At 55.3% G+C, this 16,406-nt stretch overlaps 1 protein-coding gene and 1 long non-coding RNA gene across 3 annotated transcripts; one reads left to right on the plus strand and one right to left on the minus strand.

Moving 5' to 3' along the window:
• Nucleotides 1-43: 43 nt before the first annotated feature.
• LOC103019536 (uncharacterized) lies at nucleotides 44-4,205 on the minus strand. The gene is made up of 3 exons (XR_449992.2): nucleotides 3,907-4,205; nucleotides 3,477-3,796; nucleotides 44-2,691 (listed from the first exon to the last, which is right to left on the minus strand). It is a non-coding gene; the product is annotated as an uncharacterized LOC103019536 (long non-coding RNA).
• Nucleotides 4,206-4,292: 87 nt separating this feature from the next.
• On the plus strand, nucleotides 4,293-16,339 carry TNFRSF1A (TNF receptor superfamily member 1A). Of its 2 annotated transcripts, XM_057557259.1 has the most exons (10): nucleotides 4,293-4,609; nucleotides 11,527-11,680; nucleotides 11,901-12,029; nucleotides 12,255-12,404; nucleotides 12,552-12,630; nucleotides 14,201-14,271; nucleotides 14,395-14,508; nucleotides 14,839-14,867; nucleotides 15,071-15,311; nucleotides 15,442-16,339. In XM_057557259.1, the coding sequence occupies exons 1-10, from the start codon at nucleotides 4,571-4,573 to the stop codon at nucleotides 15,747-15,749; spliced, it is 1,314 nt and encodes a 437-aa protein (XP_057413242.1). In that variant the 5' UTR covers nucleotides 4,293-4,570; the 3' UTR covers nucleotides 15,750-16,339. The 2 variants fall into 2 exon arrangements, with proteins under 2 accessions (XP_057413242.1, XP_057413243.1); XM_057557260.1 differs by lacking the exon at nucleotides 11,527-11,680.
• Nucleotides 16,340-16,406: the final 67 nt, after the last annotated feature.

Consider the following 16,406-nt stretch of genomic DNA (forward strand, 5'->3'; position numbering starts at 1 on the left):
GTCCTGGGCCACCGTCCAAGCACCTGGGAGGTCCCGGCTTGGGGGAAGGGACAGTCTCCCATACCCCTGGCTGCACTACGGAAATGACCATTCTTCAGGGGCCTTAGGAGAGACAAACTGTCTTGCCAGTTCCTCCCTGGGCATTGCTGAGCATCTGCTATGTGCCCATCACCATGTTCAGGTGGGAGGTGAAGACAGGTGCCCTTCCGTCAGGAGGCCTGCTGTGCAGTGCTTGGGATGATGTGCTGCTGTCCACGGCCTGAGCCTCCCTTCCTTCCCAACCTTGGTTACCGCCATCTGTAACCCTCCTCTCCAGTCGCGGAGTACCACTCACCACCCAGCTGCAACATCCTCGTCCCCATCTGCCTCGTCTGCAGCATCCTCACCTGCCTGCCTCCCCATCAACCGCCCGGTAGTGGTGGAGGAGTATGAGAACCAGGCCAGGTTCCTAGGAACCTCAAAGACTGTATATTCTCACCCCCACGTCATCACAGAGAGAGCAGCATTGGGAATCTTCCCAGCTTTTATTTTCACAAAGGAGAAATTGAGGGATGTCTGAACGGAACCCCGGTTTCCAGACCCCCAGTTCCTTCCCCCATTCCAGCATCAGACCTGGAACTCAGAAGTCACCCTTCCTCACCCTCTTCGGGACCACTTCCCCTGCTGCCTTGGTCTTACTCCCCTCAATTGTGATCTCCCCGTCCTGAGGAGCCGTCAATCTTGGGAAAGAGGGGGGGATGGTGGAGGGAGCGGGAAGGTAGGAAAGGTCGTGACGAGGAAGTGATGTGATGACTCCTGACTTCCCTTTCCTAGACTCAAGATGATGAGGGGAAAATGCTGGTGTCACAATGGTTTCCTCTCAGAGCCCTCAGGTTTGGCCTGCTCTTGTGCTCTCTGGCCACAGCCTATCAGTCAGTCCTGCCCCAGTCCTCCCTGTCTCCGTCTCCCCTGGCTGCGTGGGCAGGACCTGCCGGGCACAGCTGGAGCTATTGTGGATGACAGCAATCAGCCACACTCCCCCTCCTTCCCCTTCTCCCCCAGCCTGCGCTGGAGTTTCTCCTGCCAAAAGCATGCCCACCTTGAGCTGTTTCCTTCTCTCCTCCATCCCTCATCTATGTGTTACTCCTGGACACTAGGGTTGGTTGTTTGTTTTTTTAGCTTTAAAAATAGTTTATTTCCTTCTTCACCAACACACAAAGACATGCACCTTCTGACCATTATTCAAGGCATCACAAATTCCATAAAAACTTGTATTAATGTATTTGTCTTACATGATTCAAGATAAAGTGGATTTTAAAAGCAAATGGGTGCCAGTTACGGGGGCCGGGAGGGGACTAGGGCAGGTACCAGTAATACAGGGCATGCGTTTTTCTAGAGTGTTTATTGAAATCGGCAGTAATCTGCACACTTGCATCATATGAGTAGTTATCCAAAATTAGCACATCCAGGAGAGGTGCTCCTAGTTTCTCTGTCCCAGGTTGATCAGACTGGTAGAGAAGAGAGTTCAAGTTGCCTCATTTTCCTTATTGAGCTTATCAGGTGAAGTGACTTGCCCAAGTTCATGATTCTTACAGAACCAGCTTGGAAGCCAGGTCTTCTGTGACTCAGCCTGTTTTCCTGTGACACATAGGGCTGGGATGTCAGGGGCTGGAACCCATGTCACCCTGACTGAGAGTTCAGTGCCCTTTTGATGACTCTGCTACTGTGGGGCCCGTGTGTGTGAGTGTGTGTGTGTGTGTGACACGTGATGGAGAGACGGGGCTCTGTTATCTAAAGCTCTTTATACGCTTTATCCTTTGCTTCATGAGCCCTAACAGCCAATCCTAGTTTGCCCCTGTCCTATTTCTCCATCTCTCCCATTGTCTCCCTCGCCATGATTTCTTCTTCCCCTGGAGGGATTATGTTCATACTCTCACCTCCTCCAAGAGACTGGTTAGCTGTTCATATCCCTAGATCCATGCACCTCTCACCATCTTTTTTTAAACAGAATTTTATTGAACTGTTGAATACCACGTGTCTCAAGACTTTAAACTTGCTGAGTAAATAGGTATTTATCCTAAACAATGAAAGAAATTCTCCTTTTGTGCTGGGCTATGTGTAATGGCATTGACAGTTGGCACAGACTACTAAAAATTCCTTGTAACATTAAAAAATAGGACATTGACACCTGAAACTAACACAACACTGTAAATCAACTATATTTCAATAAAAATTTTAAAAAATAGAGGACACTGAAGTTATTATTGTTAATACAAACTATTAACATTGCTACCACTGATTGAATGCTTAGTATAGGGCAAACCCTTGCTAAACACTTTACATGCGTTTGCTCATCAATGCGTGCCTCCCATTTCTTACATGAGCAGCCTGTGGCTCTTCTGGCTTCTTTACACTGGAAACTGGGAAATTTGACTCTTGCACTTTATTTCAGTGACTCTGCTTCTATAAGAGCTCTGCTTTGGGTCCATTCGTACTGTACTAGGAGCCTCCCTGTGTGTTGGTGGAGGTGACCTTCCTCTGTGTGTCCAGCTTCAACCCTCTTGTTCCTCAGAAGCTGGAGGATGGGGTGGAGTGAAGTCAGCCAGAAGTGGGGGCGTCCAAGCTCCGTTCACATCCACAGCTCCGTTCCTGGGATCACAGAGGGGCGCCAGGAAAGGGCCAGGGAGGGTGGATACCAGCGTGGGGAGTCAGCTAGTGGATCAAGAGGCAAAGGGGTGAGGAGCTCTGATGCCAAGTCACAAAGCCCTAGGACCTCACTCCTGTCTGGTCTCCCTGAATTTCCAGCAACGTCAGCGGCTGGAGGACCCGGGGCCTGGACTGGGTCTAGGGAAGGTCATTACGGCCAGAAAATATTTGGGTGAATGTTGTACCCTTGTTGTGGGATGCATTTGGGAGATGTCCTGCACAGATAAGCATGGCATAAAATACCCAAAGAGGGACTTCCCTGATGGTCCAGTGGTTAAGAATCCGCCTTCCAATGCAGGGGACGCGGGTTCCATCTCTGGTTGGGGAACTAAGCCCACATGCCGCAACTACTGAACCCGCATGTCTCAACTAGAGAGCCCGCATGCTGCAACTACAGAGCCCAAATGCTCTGGAGCCTGTGCGCCACAACTAGAGAGAAGCCCATGCGCTCCAACAAAAGATCCCGCGTGCCGCAACTAAGACCCGACGCAGCCATAAATAAATAAATAAATAAATAATTTTTAAAAATACCCAAAGAATCGGGGGGTGGGGTCTGACTCAGAAGGACTAATGGAAAGCGGTAATTATGTGTCTTAGCAAAATGGGCCCTTAGTCTGAAGTCAGGAGTCTGGGGGCTGGGCTGGCTCTGCAGGGCACATGACCTGCGTGTCTCTGGGCCTCAGTTTTCTCGATTATAAAACAAGGGGGCTGCAGTAGATTATCTCCGAGGGCAATTCGGATTATGTATCAGAATATTTGGGAAAGGGGCACTGGGAATGTACTAGTAATACCTGATGGAGAGAGCTGTAATTCCACAGCATTGTCACGGATGTGATCTCATTAGGCCTCATGACATCATCTTCCCCACGAAGGTAGGCCAGGCACTGTCGCTCTCATTTCAAAACCGAGGTCTTTTGAGAGGTCCCACCATCGTTTGGAGGCAGAGCCAGGATCCGCTGTTGGGAGCATTGCCCAGCAAAGACTGGATGAGAACTGGGGCCAGGGGGCGGGGGGGGGGGGGTGGCCGTGGTCGGGCAGGGAGGTGCGGAGCGGCAGGGCCCCAAGTCAGGGTTAGGCTTTACTCTGAGGTTTTGGTTGGAGGCGTAAATTCCTAAGAAAGTGAGAGATTATGGTGTCAGTGGAGAACTCTGGGGAAAGGGGAAGGGACAAGGGAAAGTGTTCTAAGGAACACTGAGGACTTGTCCGGCATCAGACGCTTACCTGCCGGTGTCAATAAATCCTGCCGGCAACCTCACGAGACAGCGGCTCTCCATTTTGCTAACTGGAACACAGCATCCGAGTTTGTCCAAGACGACCCACCTAAAAAGCAGAGAATCCTGAGCTGGAACCCAGCGAATCTGACTCCAAAACCCCGAGTCTTTCTACTGTTGTTCATTTGGGAAAGGTCGGGCGATGGGGTAAGGGGCAGGGGGCCGGCGCCCCTGGGTGTCTGGGTGGGAGTGGTCAGACCCGCGCACGTGGCAGGGCAGCAGGATCCGGGCGCCCGTGCCTCGGACTGGGTACGAAAGGTTAAGGCACCTTGGCCCGCCCCGCCTCCTCCCGCCTCCTCCCGCCTCCTCCCGCCTCCACCCCGGCTCTTCCTGCCCTGAAGTTGCAACACCCCACTCTCCCTTCCCCTCCCACCTCCTCTCTGCTTGACTTTTCTCGGAGTTCGAACTCAGGCTGCAGTGCCGGCCTTCCGGGTTTGAGGTCCCCGGGACCCGGCTGTGATCCCCGCCCCAGTCTCAACCTTCCACTCCCCTGCCCGACGCCCGGGCTCCACTCCGGACCCTGCTCATCCTGGGACTGTGTCGCTGCCACTGTCGCCTCTGTCCACCACTGCCTGAGCCCTGATGGGGGAGTGAGAGGCCACAGCTGGCCGGACATGGGCCTCCCCACCGTGCCTGGCCTGCTGCTGCTACTGGTGAGACGGGGGACGGAGGGCGGAGTGGGCTGGCGGGCGAGCGGCGCCTGGGGCGGGAGAGAGCCGAGGGCCGGGCCCCAGCCTCAGGCCTGCGCGGCCTGACCTCAAACACTGCCCCATTCATTCGCTGCCCTGAGTCGGGAGCAAGGGAGAAGTTTGAAAGGTAGGGAGGGAAAGGGGCTCCCGGGCTGCCAGGAATGTCGGGGCAGGTGCCCGCGGCGGGGGCGGGGGAGTTTGTTCGGAAACCGAAAGGAGTGGGAGAAAGAAGGTCTGTCCTCTCAGAGTCCAGATGGTTCTGAATTCTGTCCGGCAGGTCAGCAGTCTTGGGCCGTGGAGAGGCGAGGCTGCTGGTGAGCCCGGCTGAGCACACCCTGCTGGAGGGCAGGGACTGGACGCCAGCAAAGTGGGGAAACTGAGTCCGGGAGAGGCCCTGGCTTGGGGCGGGTAGGCTTGGGATGCTGTGTGTTGGAGGCATTTGGGAGGGGGATCGGTAGCCGGATAGGGACCCGGCAACCCCGTGGCCTCCCCAGGCCCAGGCCTCCCACCCGGGGGGCACTCTTCACCCTGGATCTGTGGCCACTGTCTGTGGGCCTGACCCTCCTCCCCCGCCTCAGAGCCCTGGACCTGCCCCCCAAGCCCTTCCAACGGACCCAGACAACAGAGCACTTGCTTTCTTCTTCCACAGCTCAGTTTGGGGAAGTTGGTAGACAGTTGTTTTCGTCACTGGAAAATGTCCCTTTCTCTTGTTTCAGCCTTGTTTCAATGTATCCCTGACCCCTCCACGTCCTGCAGTCATCCTGCGCAGAAACCCGGCCCCTCGCCTCCACCTAGCTGGGGGCACTGCGTTGGCCACTTTCTTCAGGGTTCCTGCTCTTCCCTGGCCCAGCTGCCACTCCCCACCTCTCCTCCCCCCACCCCTCCTCCCCCCACCCCTCCTCCCCCCACCTCTCCTTCCCCCACTCCTCCTTCCCCCACCTCTTCTTCCCCCAGGGTCTTGTACTGTGTCCCCAGATAATTCCTTTCTCTTCTGTCACATCTCCTCCGAGTCTCCTCTCTGAACCTTTCTCTCCAGTTCCTCCCGCTCCCTCTGCTCTAGTCCACGTTTCTAGACCCTAGTTCCCTGCGCAGCTCCCCGCCCCCTCCTGTGGCCCCAGGCCCACCTTTCCCTCCCCTGCAGGCTGTCCTTCCCACAGGCTCCCCCTGCTCCCCATCCAGCTGCCCTGCCTTCTCTTGTCTCCTGGCAGTAAATCACCCGGTCCGGTCCTGACTCCCTCAGGGACTAGCTGCCTGGGCTTGAACAGGTTACATAACCCTTCATGCCTTGTTGTTTCTTTATCTCTAAGATGGACAGAATCGTCACTACCTCATAATGTCGTTCTGAAGATGAAATAGATAGATATATATTAAGTATTCCATTCATTTGTGCCTGCTCGGCGCTAGATACTCTTTTAGGTGCTGGACTTACAGCAGTGAACAAAAATCTCTGCCTTCGTGGAGTCTCTATTCTAGTAGAGGAACAGGGTGTAGCAAACAGAAAGCACTCAATAAACGTTAGCTTTCATATTGTTAATAGTATCAGTAGTGGTTGTAATTAGTGGCTTCTGCGTTTGGGAAACGAGAGGTACGGGGAGCCTGAATGGATAAAGGAATGTGCCTGGGGCTGCAGCTGATCCAGCCCGGGTTGGGGTGTGACAGCTAAGGGACCAGGCTCAGCCTGGAGCTGCAGTGGAAACAGGAGGTGTGCAGTGCTGGGTGAGGCTGTCCACGGGCTTTCCAACTGCCCGCCACTCAATGGGCAATGCAGGGGACTGTGTGTGTGTGTGGCGGGGGCGGGCGTGGAGATGGGGGAAGAATGCAGGAGAGACTGTAACAGAGCACCTAAGATCTTGCTGCTCTCAAACAGCTGACAGTCTTGGAGCCAAGACAGCTTACAGCAAAAAATGATTTTAGAACACTCTGGGGGGAAATGCCCACAAAAGCATTGAGATGTGGTGCCCTGGAACACCCATGGGAGGCAGAACCGGGAGGGGTGTGAGTGCCGTCCTGCTGCCTTTTCTGCTCAGCAGATCTCAGCTCCAGCGTCCGTGCGCCCTGCAGAGATGCAGAGTCCACAGTCGCCCGTCTCTGAGCCAACTGAGAGCACAAGCCATGTATTCATCTCGGCATCCCTGCGGGACCTGCGCCTCTACCGTGCTCCTTAACTGTTTGTTGAATGAATAAAGGATGGAATGAGGGACGGAATGCCTCATAGAAGAGTGGTTTTGGAGCTGAGATTTAAAGCCACTGACTGGCAGCAGGCTGGAAAGAAGGGGGACTGGTTTGTGGTAGAGCGGAGGAACGGAGAGATGGGATTTTGTGTTGGGGGCTGGTGGTGGCAGGAAGCTGACCACCTCGGCTGCAGGCGAAGGACCCTGTTGAGGAACAAGAAGAAGCGAGAAAGAGAAAATTAGAGGAAGTGGGGGAAGCGATGGAGAGAGAATCCTGACTGTGGTCCCAGGTAGAGGAATTCATTTATTCATTCATTCATAAATGGTTCTCTCAGGGCTGCTGCACCTGGGCATGTGTCCAGAATAGCAGAGGTACCTCTGCAAGTTCTCATTCAGGGAAAGAGTGACCCATGGAAATGATGTTTGAGGTCCGGCCCCGGAAAGGAAGATTCCCACACCTGTGGGTGCAGGTTGAAGCTTGAATGCAGATAAGAAAGCGTGTAGGATGGATTGGAGCAGGAAAAAGGCGGGAAGACAGTTGCAGTGATCGGGTGTGAGGCAACCCCTGGACTTGGAAAGGATTGAGAGATGACGGGGGAGGTCTGGCAAGATGGACTACAGACTGGATGGCGGCACAGGAGGGATGGGGGCCTTGAGGAGAGAAGGGTGGCAAAGAGAAGTTGATGATGTGACATTTGTCCAGGTCAGGAGGTCGATGGATTTCCTTTGGGGCGTGTTGAGGGTCTGGAGAACAGCCAAGTGAAGTGAGCATCTAACAGGCTAGAGCAGAGGTTCTCAGACTCATATCTGCCTTTGTGTCGTTCGTAAGTGACACAAAACCTTCACTCATCAGGGATGCTGAAAAGGAGAGGAAAGCTTGTCAGCATCTCCTGGGAGGGTGTTTGCGATTGTGCGTGTGTGTGGGAAGGAGAGGGGAACTCTCCCCTGGAGATAAATCTATTCCTACAGGGAGGCACTGACTCCCATCGTCCCACTTTGGTTTTCACTGGCCTTGACTGGAGTGGAAGACAGATAGTCATGAAATCACCCAATCAAACCACATTTATTTCCCTCTTCCAGTTCTGGGTGCGGAGGATTAGACATTATCTCTGACCAAAACACTCTTTCTCATCTCTCATCGCATAGTTTATGGTCTGTTTGGGGAGATCATATGTACTCACCCGAGGTAGTTATGGTAAGAGCCCAAAATAGGTATAGTTAATTCATATATATTTTTTTTAATTTATTAGATGGATAGATGAGTATGAATGAAAGAATATAGGTATAAATCAGTGTTTTCGTAATGAATAGACTTTTTTTTTTTAAGTAATCTTTTATTTACTTATTTGTTTATATATTTTATTTTTGGCTGTGTTGGGTCTTCGTTTCTGTGCGAGGGCTTTCTTCAGTTGCGGCGAGCGGGGGCAACTCTTCATCGCGGTGTGCGGGCCTCTCACTGTCGCGGCCTCTCTTGTTGCGGAGCACAGGCTCTAGACGCACAGGCTCAGTAGTTGTGGCTCACGGGCCTAGTTGCTCCGTGGCATGTGGGATCTTCCCAGACCAGGTCTCGAACCCGTGTCCCCTGCATTGGCAGGCAGATTCTCAACCACTGCGCCACCAGGAAAGCCCTGTTAATTCATATTTTTAAAGTTCACAGGGTGGGTGTGTATCTCATGAGCTGGAGTCGGGGGAAGCCTCATTAATGGGGGGCTTCCGGGGAGGGAGGCCGGGTCTCAACTGGGCCTTGGAGGAGAAGCTGTCGTGAGCTCCCCAAAGATTTTGACATCAAATGAACACAAGACATTTTAAGTTAATGAACAAATTAACGCAGGACGGCACAGTGAGGCGGCTGGGTCGGAGCTAGACCACAGGGTCGCTCTGCTGTCAGCTCCTCCGCCCCCAAGCTGCGGCCCCAGCACAGGAAGTCACACTTAAAAGCCTCCCTAGGCGGAAGTTATGGGGGAGTTGGAGGGGTGCTGGGCCACCCCTTCAACTGTCTCTCCACAAGCACCCCAGCTTCCTGCCCTTCCCCTGCTCCAGGCCACAGGCACTCAGGCTGCCTGGGGTCTGGGCGCTCCAGAGTTCACCTCCTATTTCCGCTGTTTTGCTGCAAGATGCAGCGGCTAAGCACTGGAGACAGCCAGTGCCAAAGAATGGTGCCTGCTGGCTCCTGGGGTCAGAGTGGGCTGGCTCGGGGGGCTGCTGGGGACTGGGGGGGACCCGGGGAAACGGTGCTGCTTGTCTTTCTTACACCCCGTCTTGCTCGCTCCCTCCCGGAACTGGGTGCTCAGGGCTCTGGAGTTTTGCCTGTGCTGCCAGCGGGCTTGTGGGAGGGGGATGTGAAGCCTCAGAACTGGCCGCCTTTCCTAAGGATTGTCTCAGGACCCCAGGGAGGTCCCCAAGCCCAACCCAGCTGGCCAGAACCAGTCAGGCTGTGGGAAGGCAGTGAACCCGGGTGGGAGGGCAGCCTTGGTTTGCTCCCTTCTGGAACTGGGAAGTGTCAGGGGGGCTCACGTGAGAACCCAGGGAAAGGACAAACCCTTAGAGAGACTGGTTGAACCAGGAGGAGGAGCCTGGGCGGGGCTGGGTCTAAAGGAAGGATGCTGAGGGGTGGGAAGGAGCTGAGTGGCCCTCAGGGAGGGGCGGGTAGTGACCCGATGGGAGGAAGCACGGGGTCGGCCGAGACTTCCCTTTGGGATGGAATGGAATAGGGAGCCGTTTCCCGAAAAAGTGGGCCAAGAGGGACTGAGGCCCATTGCCTGGCTCCTGGGAGGAGGAGGGGAGGAAAGGGGGCTCTGAGTGGGGATTGGAGGGAGGGACCGGCCCACACGAGGATGGGATCGGATCGGGTCCCAGTTGCGGGCTGGTCCCTTCAGCCTTTCTGCTGACTCATGACCCTTGAGGAGCTGGGGAAGCTGCTGGTTCCTTCTCCCTCCCCTAGATCCCCTCCCTCCCTCTGGCCTGAGTCACCGGGCAGAGCTGCTGGGAAAAGATTTCCCTTTCCCGGATCTGACTTAACCCCCAAAGTGCTGGAGATCGCGGTGGGAGGCACGTGGCCTGAGAAGGCGCCTTTCCCTCCTTCCTGGGAAGGACCCCCACCCCCAGCCCAACCCGCCGCCGCCGCCGCCGCCGCCGTTCTTTTTCCTGATGCTGTCTCTGCCGGTTGGCTCTGCTCCCAGCCGCCTGGATGGAATTCCAAGTGCCAGTGACCTTAGGTGCTGTGAGCCCTTCTTCGGGGAAAGGAACCACACTTTCAGGACTGGGAAGTCCTTCCCATAAACACTCCAGACTTTTCCTGTTGCTCTGGAAGCCTCAGCCCTGTTCTCAGGGGAGGTGGCACAGTGCTAGAGTGGCCAGGGAAGGGTGCTGCCTCTGGGTGGGGAGGGCGCCCTACACCCCTGGGGGGTGGCAGCTGGGTTTCTGAGTGTGGCTTCCCCTGTCTGGGGCTGGGGCGGGGGCTTGGGCTTCCGGGCCGCTGCAGCGACACCTAGTGGGGGACTGGGGCGTGACCGGCCTACAGCCTTGGGCTACCAGGCCCTCCTGTCTTGGGCTGGGGTTTCTGGGATCTGATTAGCCTGTTGCTCCCAAAGTTTAACATCCTTGGAGGACATCCTCTTATCTTTACATAAGGCGGCCTTTATAGCAGAGCAAACAAAATCAAGGCCCAGGGAAAGCCAGGAAGAGGCTGGTAGGAGGTGAAACAGCAAAGTCTGGGTTGGAGCTCAACACAGCCTCCTGGCTGGGCCGTCCCAGCTCTGAAGCCAGGGCTGGGCGAGTGATTCCGGGGCGGTGGGCTTGGCCTGGGGCCGGAAAACAGGCTCCCGAGACACCCCGATGTGCAGAGGGCAGAGGGACTCCCTGGCACGCCCTCAGCTCCCGGCTCGGTGGCCTTTGAGCCGGGTCCCCAGCCTCCAGCCGGCTCCAGTTGCATGTAACCTCCATGCCTTTGCCCACTCCCGCCCCACCTAAACCTCATCACCTTTCTACCCCCATCCCTGACCCCGAACTTTCCCTTTTTCTCCGCTCCCCATTTGCCCTGGCCAACCTGGGGTATTTGTGCAGGTTTACTGGTGGAAGGGGATGCAGCCCGGAGTCTGAGGGCAGGATCCTGAGTGAGGTTTTGGTACAGATTTACAAAGAAACTCTTCCCTTGGCTTCTGCCCGCTGTCCAGGAATGGTCCCCACAGGGACGTCACTCACCTCCACTCCAATCTGATGTTACAAAAAACCTTTTTAATGGCATAACATAATACAGGAAAGCGCACAGATCCTAAATGTTCACCTCCGTGAATGTGCACGAAGTGAATACACTGTGAACGCAGCACCCAGATGGAGAAACGCCACCCCAATCTTTAGGGCTACTCGTCGGAAGGAAGGGCCTGTTCCCAACCCAGAAAACTCCTTGAACATCTGCCCTGTGTCCAGCACTAATAGCTGCTTAGGGGAAATAAGGATAAAATACGGCCCGTGCCTGGAGTTTACCAGCCTTGAGCTGGAAGGACAGAAATGAATACACAGGACCACCAGAGGACAATTAAGATGGTACAGTGCCGACAGCCTAGGCTTAGAGGAGAACGTGGCGTGTGAGCGGGAGTGGCCTGGGGAGAATGTTCTGCGGAGAAAAGACTTGAGCTGGGAAGGCTTTAGACTCGCTCCGAGACCCCGCCCCTCCCTCCCCTGACGGGCCTCCTCCATCTGACTCTTCCCCAGGTGCTCCGGGCTCTGTTGGTGGATGTGTACCCCGCGGGGATTCATGGGCTGGTCCCTCACCCCGGGGACCGGGAGAAGAGAGAGAGTTCGTGTCCCCAAGGGAAATATAGCCACCCTCAAAATAATTCCATTTGCTGCACAAAGTGCCACAAAGGTAGGAGAAAGGGATAACCGTGGAACTCCTCAGTTAGGGGGCCCTGCTTCTTCCTTTGCTTTTTCCAGATGTTCCAGAACGCGGGGTCCCTGACTTGGCTGCTTCTCCAGGGCTGGGAGTTTCTCCCTCCTTTCCTCTCCCAGGGACTTCGGGGAGGTGCCCGGGCCGTCCTGGGGCTGGGGCTCCGGGCTGCAGCCTAACCCCGACCCCCCAATCACAGGCACCTACCTGTACAATGATTGTCCGGGCCCGGGGCTGGACACGGACTGCAGGGTGTGTGCCCGCGGCACCTTTACTGCTTCGGAGAACCACCTCAGACAATGCCTGAGCTGCTCCAAGTGCCGGAAAGGTGAGTCTCAGCAGGGGGCGGGGCTCTACACCGACTGGGTCAGGTGGGTGTTCAGAGGGGTGTGCGCGTCTGTCTCCAGGGGAAGGTGCGAAGCTGTGCTGCTGCTGGTGGGCAGGGATGCGTGTGCACAAGTGAACGAATGCATGGGTGTGAGCGTGTGTTACCCAGAGAGACACACCCGGGGGGGACAGTGGGAGCTCATACCCTATCTACTCCCGTCACCAGAAATGTTCCAGGTGGAGATTGCTCCTTGCGCAGTGGACCGGGATACCGTGTGTGGCTGCAGGAAGAACCAGTATCGGAAATACTGGAGTGAGACTCTGTTCCAGTGTCTGAACTGCAGCCTCTGCCCCAACGGCACGGTGCACCACTCCTGTGAGCATGGCCCTCCCCACCCCGCTGGTCACCCCGTCTCTGGAGGGCGGTCTCCAGCTTGCTGTACTTCTGCCCCTCCTAGTTCTCCCTCCGGCCCTCGGGGTGCTGGGCCATCCTCCTTCAGCTGTGCCGCATCTCTCCCTACAGGCAAGGAGAGACAGGACACCATCTGCCACTGCCACGTGGGGTTCTTTCTAAGAGATGCTGAGTGCGTCTCCTGTGCTCAGTGAGTACTTCTGCCGGCTGCTGGGCCCTGGACCGGGAGGGGAGGGGGAGACTGTGGGAGGTGCTCTGGCTCCTTCCCGCGGTTTGGATGGGAGACACTTCATGTCAAGATACCAGACAGTCCTCCCTGCCCCCAACTTGTTCCTAAAATCTCATGAAGTCTCTGTGGATAGAGGTGCATACCCGCAAGGACTTGAAGTTCTTTTTAAACGTTCAGATGTTTTTTGGAAGACGTTCAGATTCTTGGGCAACAGGCCCTACTATGGATTCTAGGAATACACTTTTACATCTCTGAAATCATACTGCATCTTACAACAGTTGACGGTGTATCATGGTTCATTTGGCATGTGCATGTGTGTGTGTGGGATGTAAATCGTAATGTCTCTGATTATTGATCTTAGGTTTAATGCAGTATGTGCTTTCCTCCCCAGTCCTTTTGACCACACCTCCTCACTCCTTCTGGCTCTGCAGAGGCTGTTCTTGCACACTTGCTTGCAAAGAGGAAACTGAGGGTTCTAAAGTTGAATTGCCCTGGGTTTACATCTCAGGCTAGCCACGTATTGGCTGTGTGAGCTTGGGCAAGTGACTTAACATCTCTGAGCCTTAGTTGTTTTTACCTTTTTTAAAGTCTTTATGAGAATATGTTTTTACCTTTAAAGTAAGGATAATGACATCAGGTTGGCAAAGTTGTAAGAACCACAAAAAATAGCCACAAAGTGTCTGACAAGAAACTCTGTTCTTTTTCCCACTAGTCTCTTCCCCTTAAAAGCACTTCTACACCCCTTCCATGTGGTTCTCACCATGAGCTTGTGAGGTGGGCAAAATGACCTCTCCCTGCTTTCAGATTCCTGCTGAGAACTCACCTCCTCCAGTTCCTTCTAGGACCCCTGATGTAGTTCTCATTCGTCCATGCTGTCCAGTGCCAGCTCCAAAACGGGAAGATGTGCTTGTTCTAGAGTGTTCTCTGGCTGCCCCCAGCAAGATGTGTTTTTTAATTGTTCACATGCATGCTAGACCCCTCTCTCAAAGTTAGGTGTTGTCACCAGCAGTGTCATCTAGAGAAAAAGCCCTTTAACCTTTTTTTCACTGGATTCTCATCAGTAAAACAATGATAAAATAACAATTCAATGACAGTCAGCATTTGTCGAGGGCTTACTATATGTCAGGCATAATTATCTCACTTAATCCTCAATCTTGACAGTGGGTAGGATCCCTGTTTTACTGATGAGGAAACTGAGGCTTACAGGTGAACTGATTTGCCTGGAGTCACACTGCTAGCCAATGAATGGGGCTGGAATTTATACCTGACTGACTGCTTTTTAACTCTTTTCCTACATAGCTTCTTCAAGATCAAATCCAGCTCTAAAATGAAATGATTTTGGGATTAACTAATGTTTCTTTCCTCTGCATCAATTCCCAAGATAGGATTAATTTCCATTATATCAAGAGATAGCTAAAATATTTGTAAAGCCAAGAATTTCCAACAAGCTGTATGGTTTTTTTCTTTTTCTTTTTTTCCTGTATTCCTCTTACGGTGGGCCCCTACTCACCAGCACTCTCTCTTCTTTTAGCTGTAAGAACACAGAGTGCGAGAAATTATGTCCAGCTCTACCTGTAACTAGTAATGACTCTCAGGACCCAGGTGAGGAGAACTATCCTGGTGCCCATGCCCATGGACCCTTTCCTAGTCATGCCCCTCCCCATCCATCCCGCCCTGCTACCTCCAGAGCCCCTCTCCTCTGACCACAATCTGCTCTGTTTCCAGGCACCACAGTACTGTTGCCCCTGGTGATCATCTTTGGTCTTTGCCTGGCATCCTTCCTCCTCATTGTTTTAGCATGCCGCTACCAGCGTTGGAAGCCCAAGCTCTACTCCATCAGTGAGTGGGGCCTTTGGGAAGGGAAAGGGTGCTGGTAGGAATGCGGGAGGAGGCTTCAGAGGAGGCGGGAGGGAGGGATGCACAGGCATGGAGGGAGATGAGGAGTGTCCCCTTAGTTTGCTGGCGAGGACCCCACTGACACGAGGTAGTCTTGGACGGCTGGTGAGAGCTCGGCTGGTGAGAGCTCATACTGCATCAGTAGCTCTCTCGTCCCTGGGGCCACATAAGCCCTGAAGCATGTCACCACAAGTACCCACCGCCAGCCCCATGATGGGCGCCAGGGCTGAGAGAGGAAGTGAAATCTTTGACGCTTTGTTTCTTTTTTCTCAGTTTGTGGGCAGTCGGCTCCTGTAAAGGAGGTAAGATGAAACCGGGGAACTACCCGCAGTCTTCCCTGACTGTCCATTGTCATCTTGTAACGCCCAAATCACCCGGAATCACCCTTCGTCCTGGGGCTCCCCTGAGTCCCTCTAGCCCCAACTCCCATCCGGAATCCAGAAGAAGGAGGGATGGGGCTGTTTTTCCTCTTCCCCGCTAATGCTGTGCCTTCTCTCTCTCCCAGGGGGAGCCAGAGCCCCTGGCCTCGGCCCCGAGCTTCAGTCCTGCCTCCAGTCCCACCTTCACCCCCTGTGACCGGTCCAACTTCAGAGTCACATCACTCCCCAGAGAGATGGCCCCGCCCCACCAAGGGGCTGGCCCCATCCTCCCTGCGCCTCCAGCCTCCACCCCCGTCCTCACCCCTGTGCAGAAGTGGGAGGCCAGCGCCCACGGCGCCCCCAGCGCCCCCGCTCCGCTCGCAGATGGTGAGTTCCTCATTCATCCTCGCAGGGAACCCCGGCCGGGGAGGCGGGTGGGCGGGGCGCCCGGGGCGAGTGGGCGGGGGCCGGGCGGGGAGGGCCGCCGCTCCGGGCTCACCGCGCCGCCTCCCTGCAGCCGACCCCGCGACCCTGTACGCCGTGGTGGACGGCGTGCCCCCGTTGCGCTGGAAGGAGTTCGTGCGGCGGCTGGGGCTGAGTGATCACGAAATCGAGCGGCTTGAGCTGCAGAATTTGCGCTGCCTGCGCGAGGCGCAGTACAGCATGCTGGCGGCCTGGCGGCGGCGCACCCCGCGGCGCGAGGCCACGCTGGAGCTGCTGGGCCGCGTGCTCCGCGACATGGACCTGCTCGGCTGCCTGGAGGACATCGAGGAAGCGCTGGGCGGCCCCACCCCCCTCGCGCCCGAGCCCCGCCTTCCCCGATGAGGCCACGCCGTGCCCCCTGCGGGCAGCCCTGAGATGGATGCTTCCTGTCCCAGGCAGCCTGGAAGGACCTGCGAGATGCCCTCTGGACCCCCGTTTTTCTGGAGGGGAAGGGTCTTGGCGGAGCAGGCATGATCTGGCAGCCACTCACCTGGTGCTACTCCCTCAGTGTATATAGCCTTTCTCAGCTGCCTGAGCACTGCCAGCGGGTGAGCTGTGTGTAGTGTGTGTGTCAGAGTGTGTGTCTGTGTGATGTCGAGTGTGTGTACTCGTGAGAGAGGCTGAGTGTGCCAGGAGCCCAGGCGGTGGCTGCGGGGATGAGGGGCGCCATGCCTCATTGCCCATTTTGGACTTGGAGAACCCAGCAAGGCTGCTTGGGGGCCCCTGGTTGGTCCCTGAGTCTGTTTCACAGTAGATAAGCAATCTTTGTATCCATTATGTACACTAATAGAACCTTTGTCCCCCTGCCTGGACAAGCACAGAGTAAGCCGAAGTGTCCCAAGGCAGGGGAGGCACAGAACAAAGGGCCCTCCCGCTGGAGCTGTGGACTTCTGTAAATACACTAAAAGCACGGAATTAAAGCTCTGCTCCTGGAGGGAGTGGCCTTTCTGCGTGGTGCGTGTGGGAGGCGGGGCCAGAGCCAAGATCCTGGCCGGGGCG

Source organism: Balaenoptera acutorostrata, chromosome 11, assembly GCF_949987535.1.
Source record: "Balaenoptera acutorostrata chromosome 11, mBalAcu1.1, whole genome shotgun sequence".
Taxonomy (NCBI): Eukaryota; Metazoa; Chordata; class Mammalia; order Artiodactyla; family Balaenopteridae; genus Balaenoptera; species Balaenoptera acutorostrata.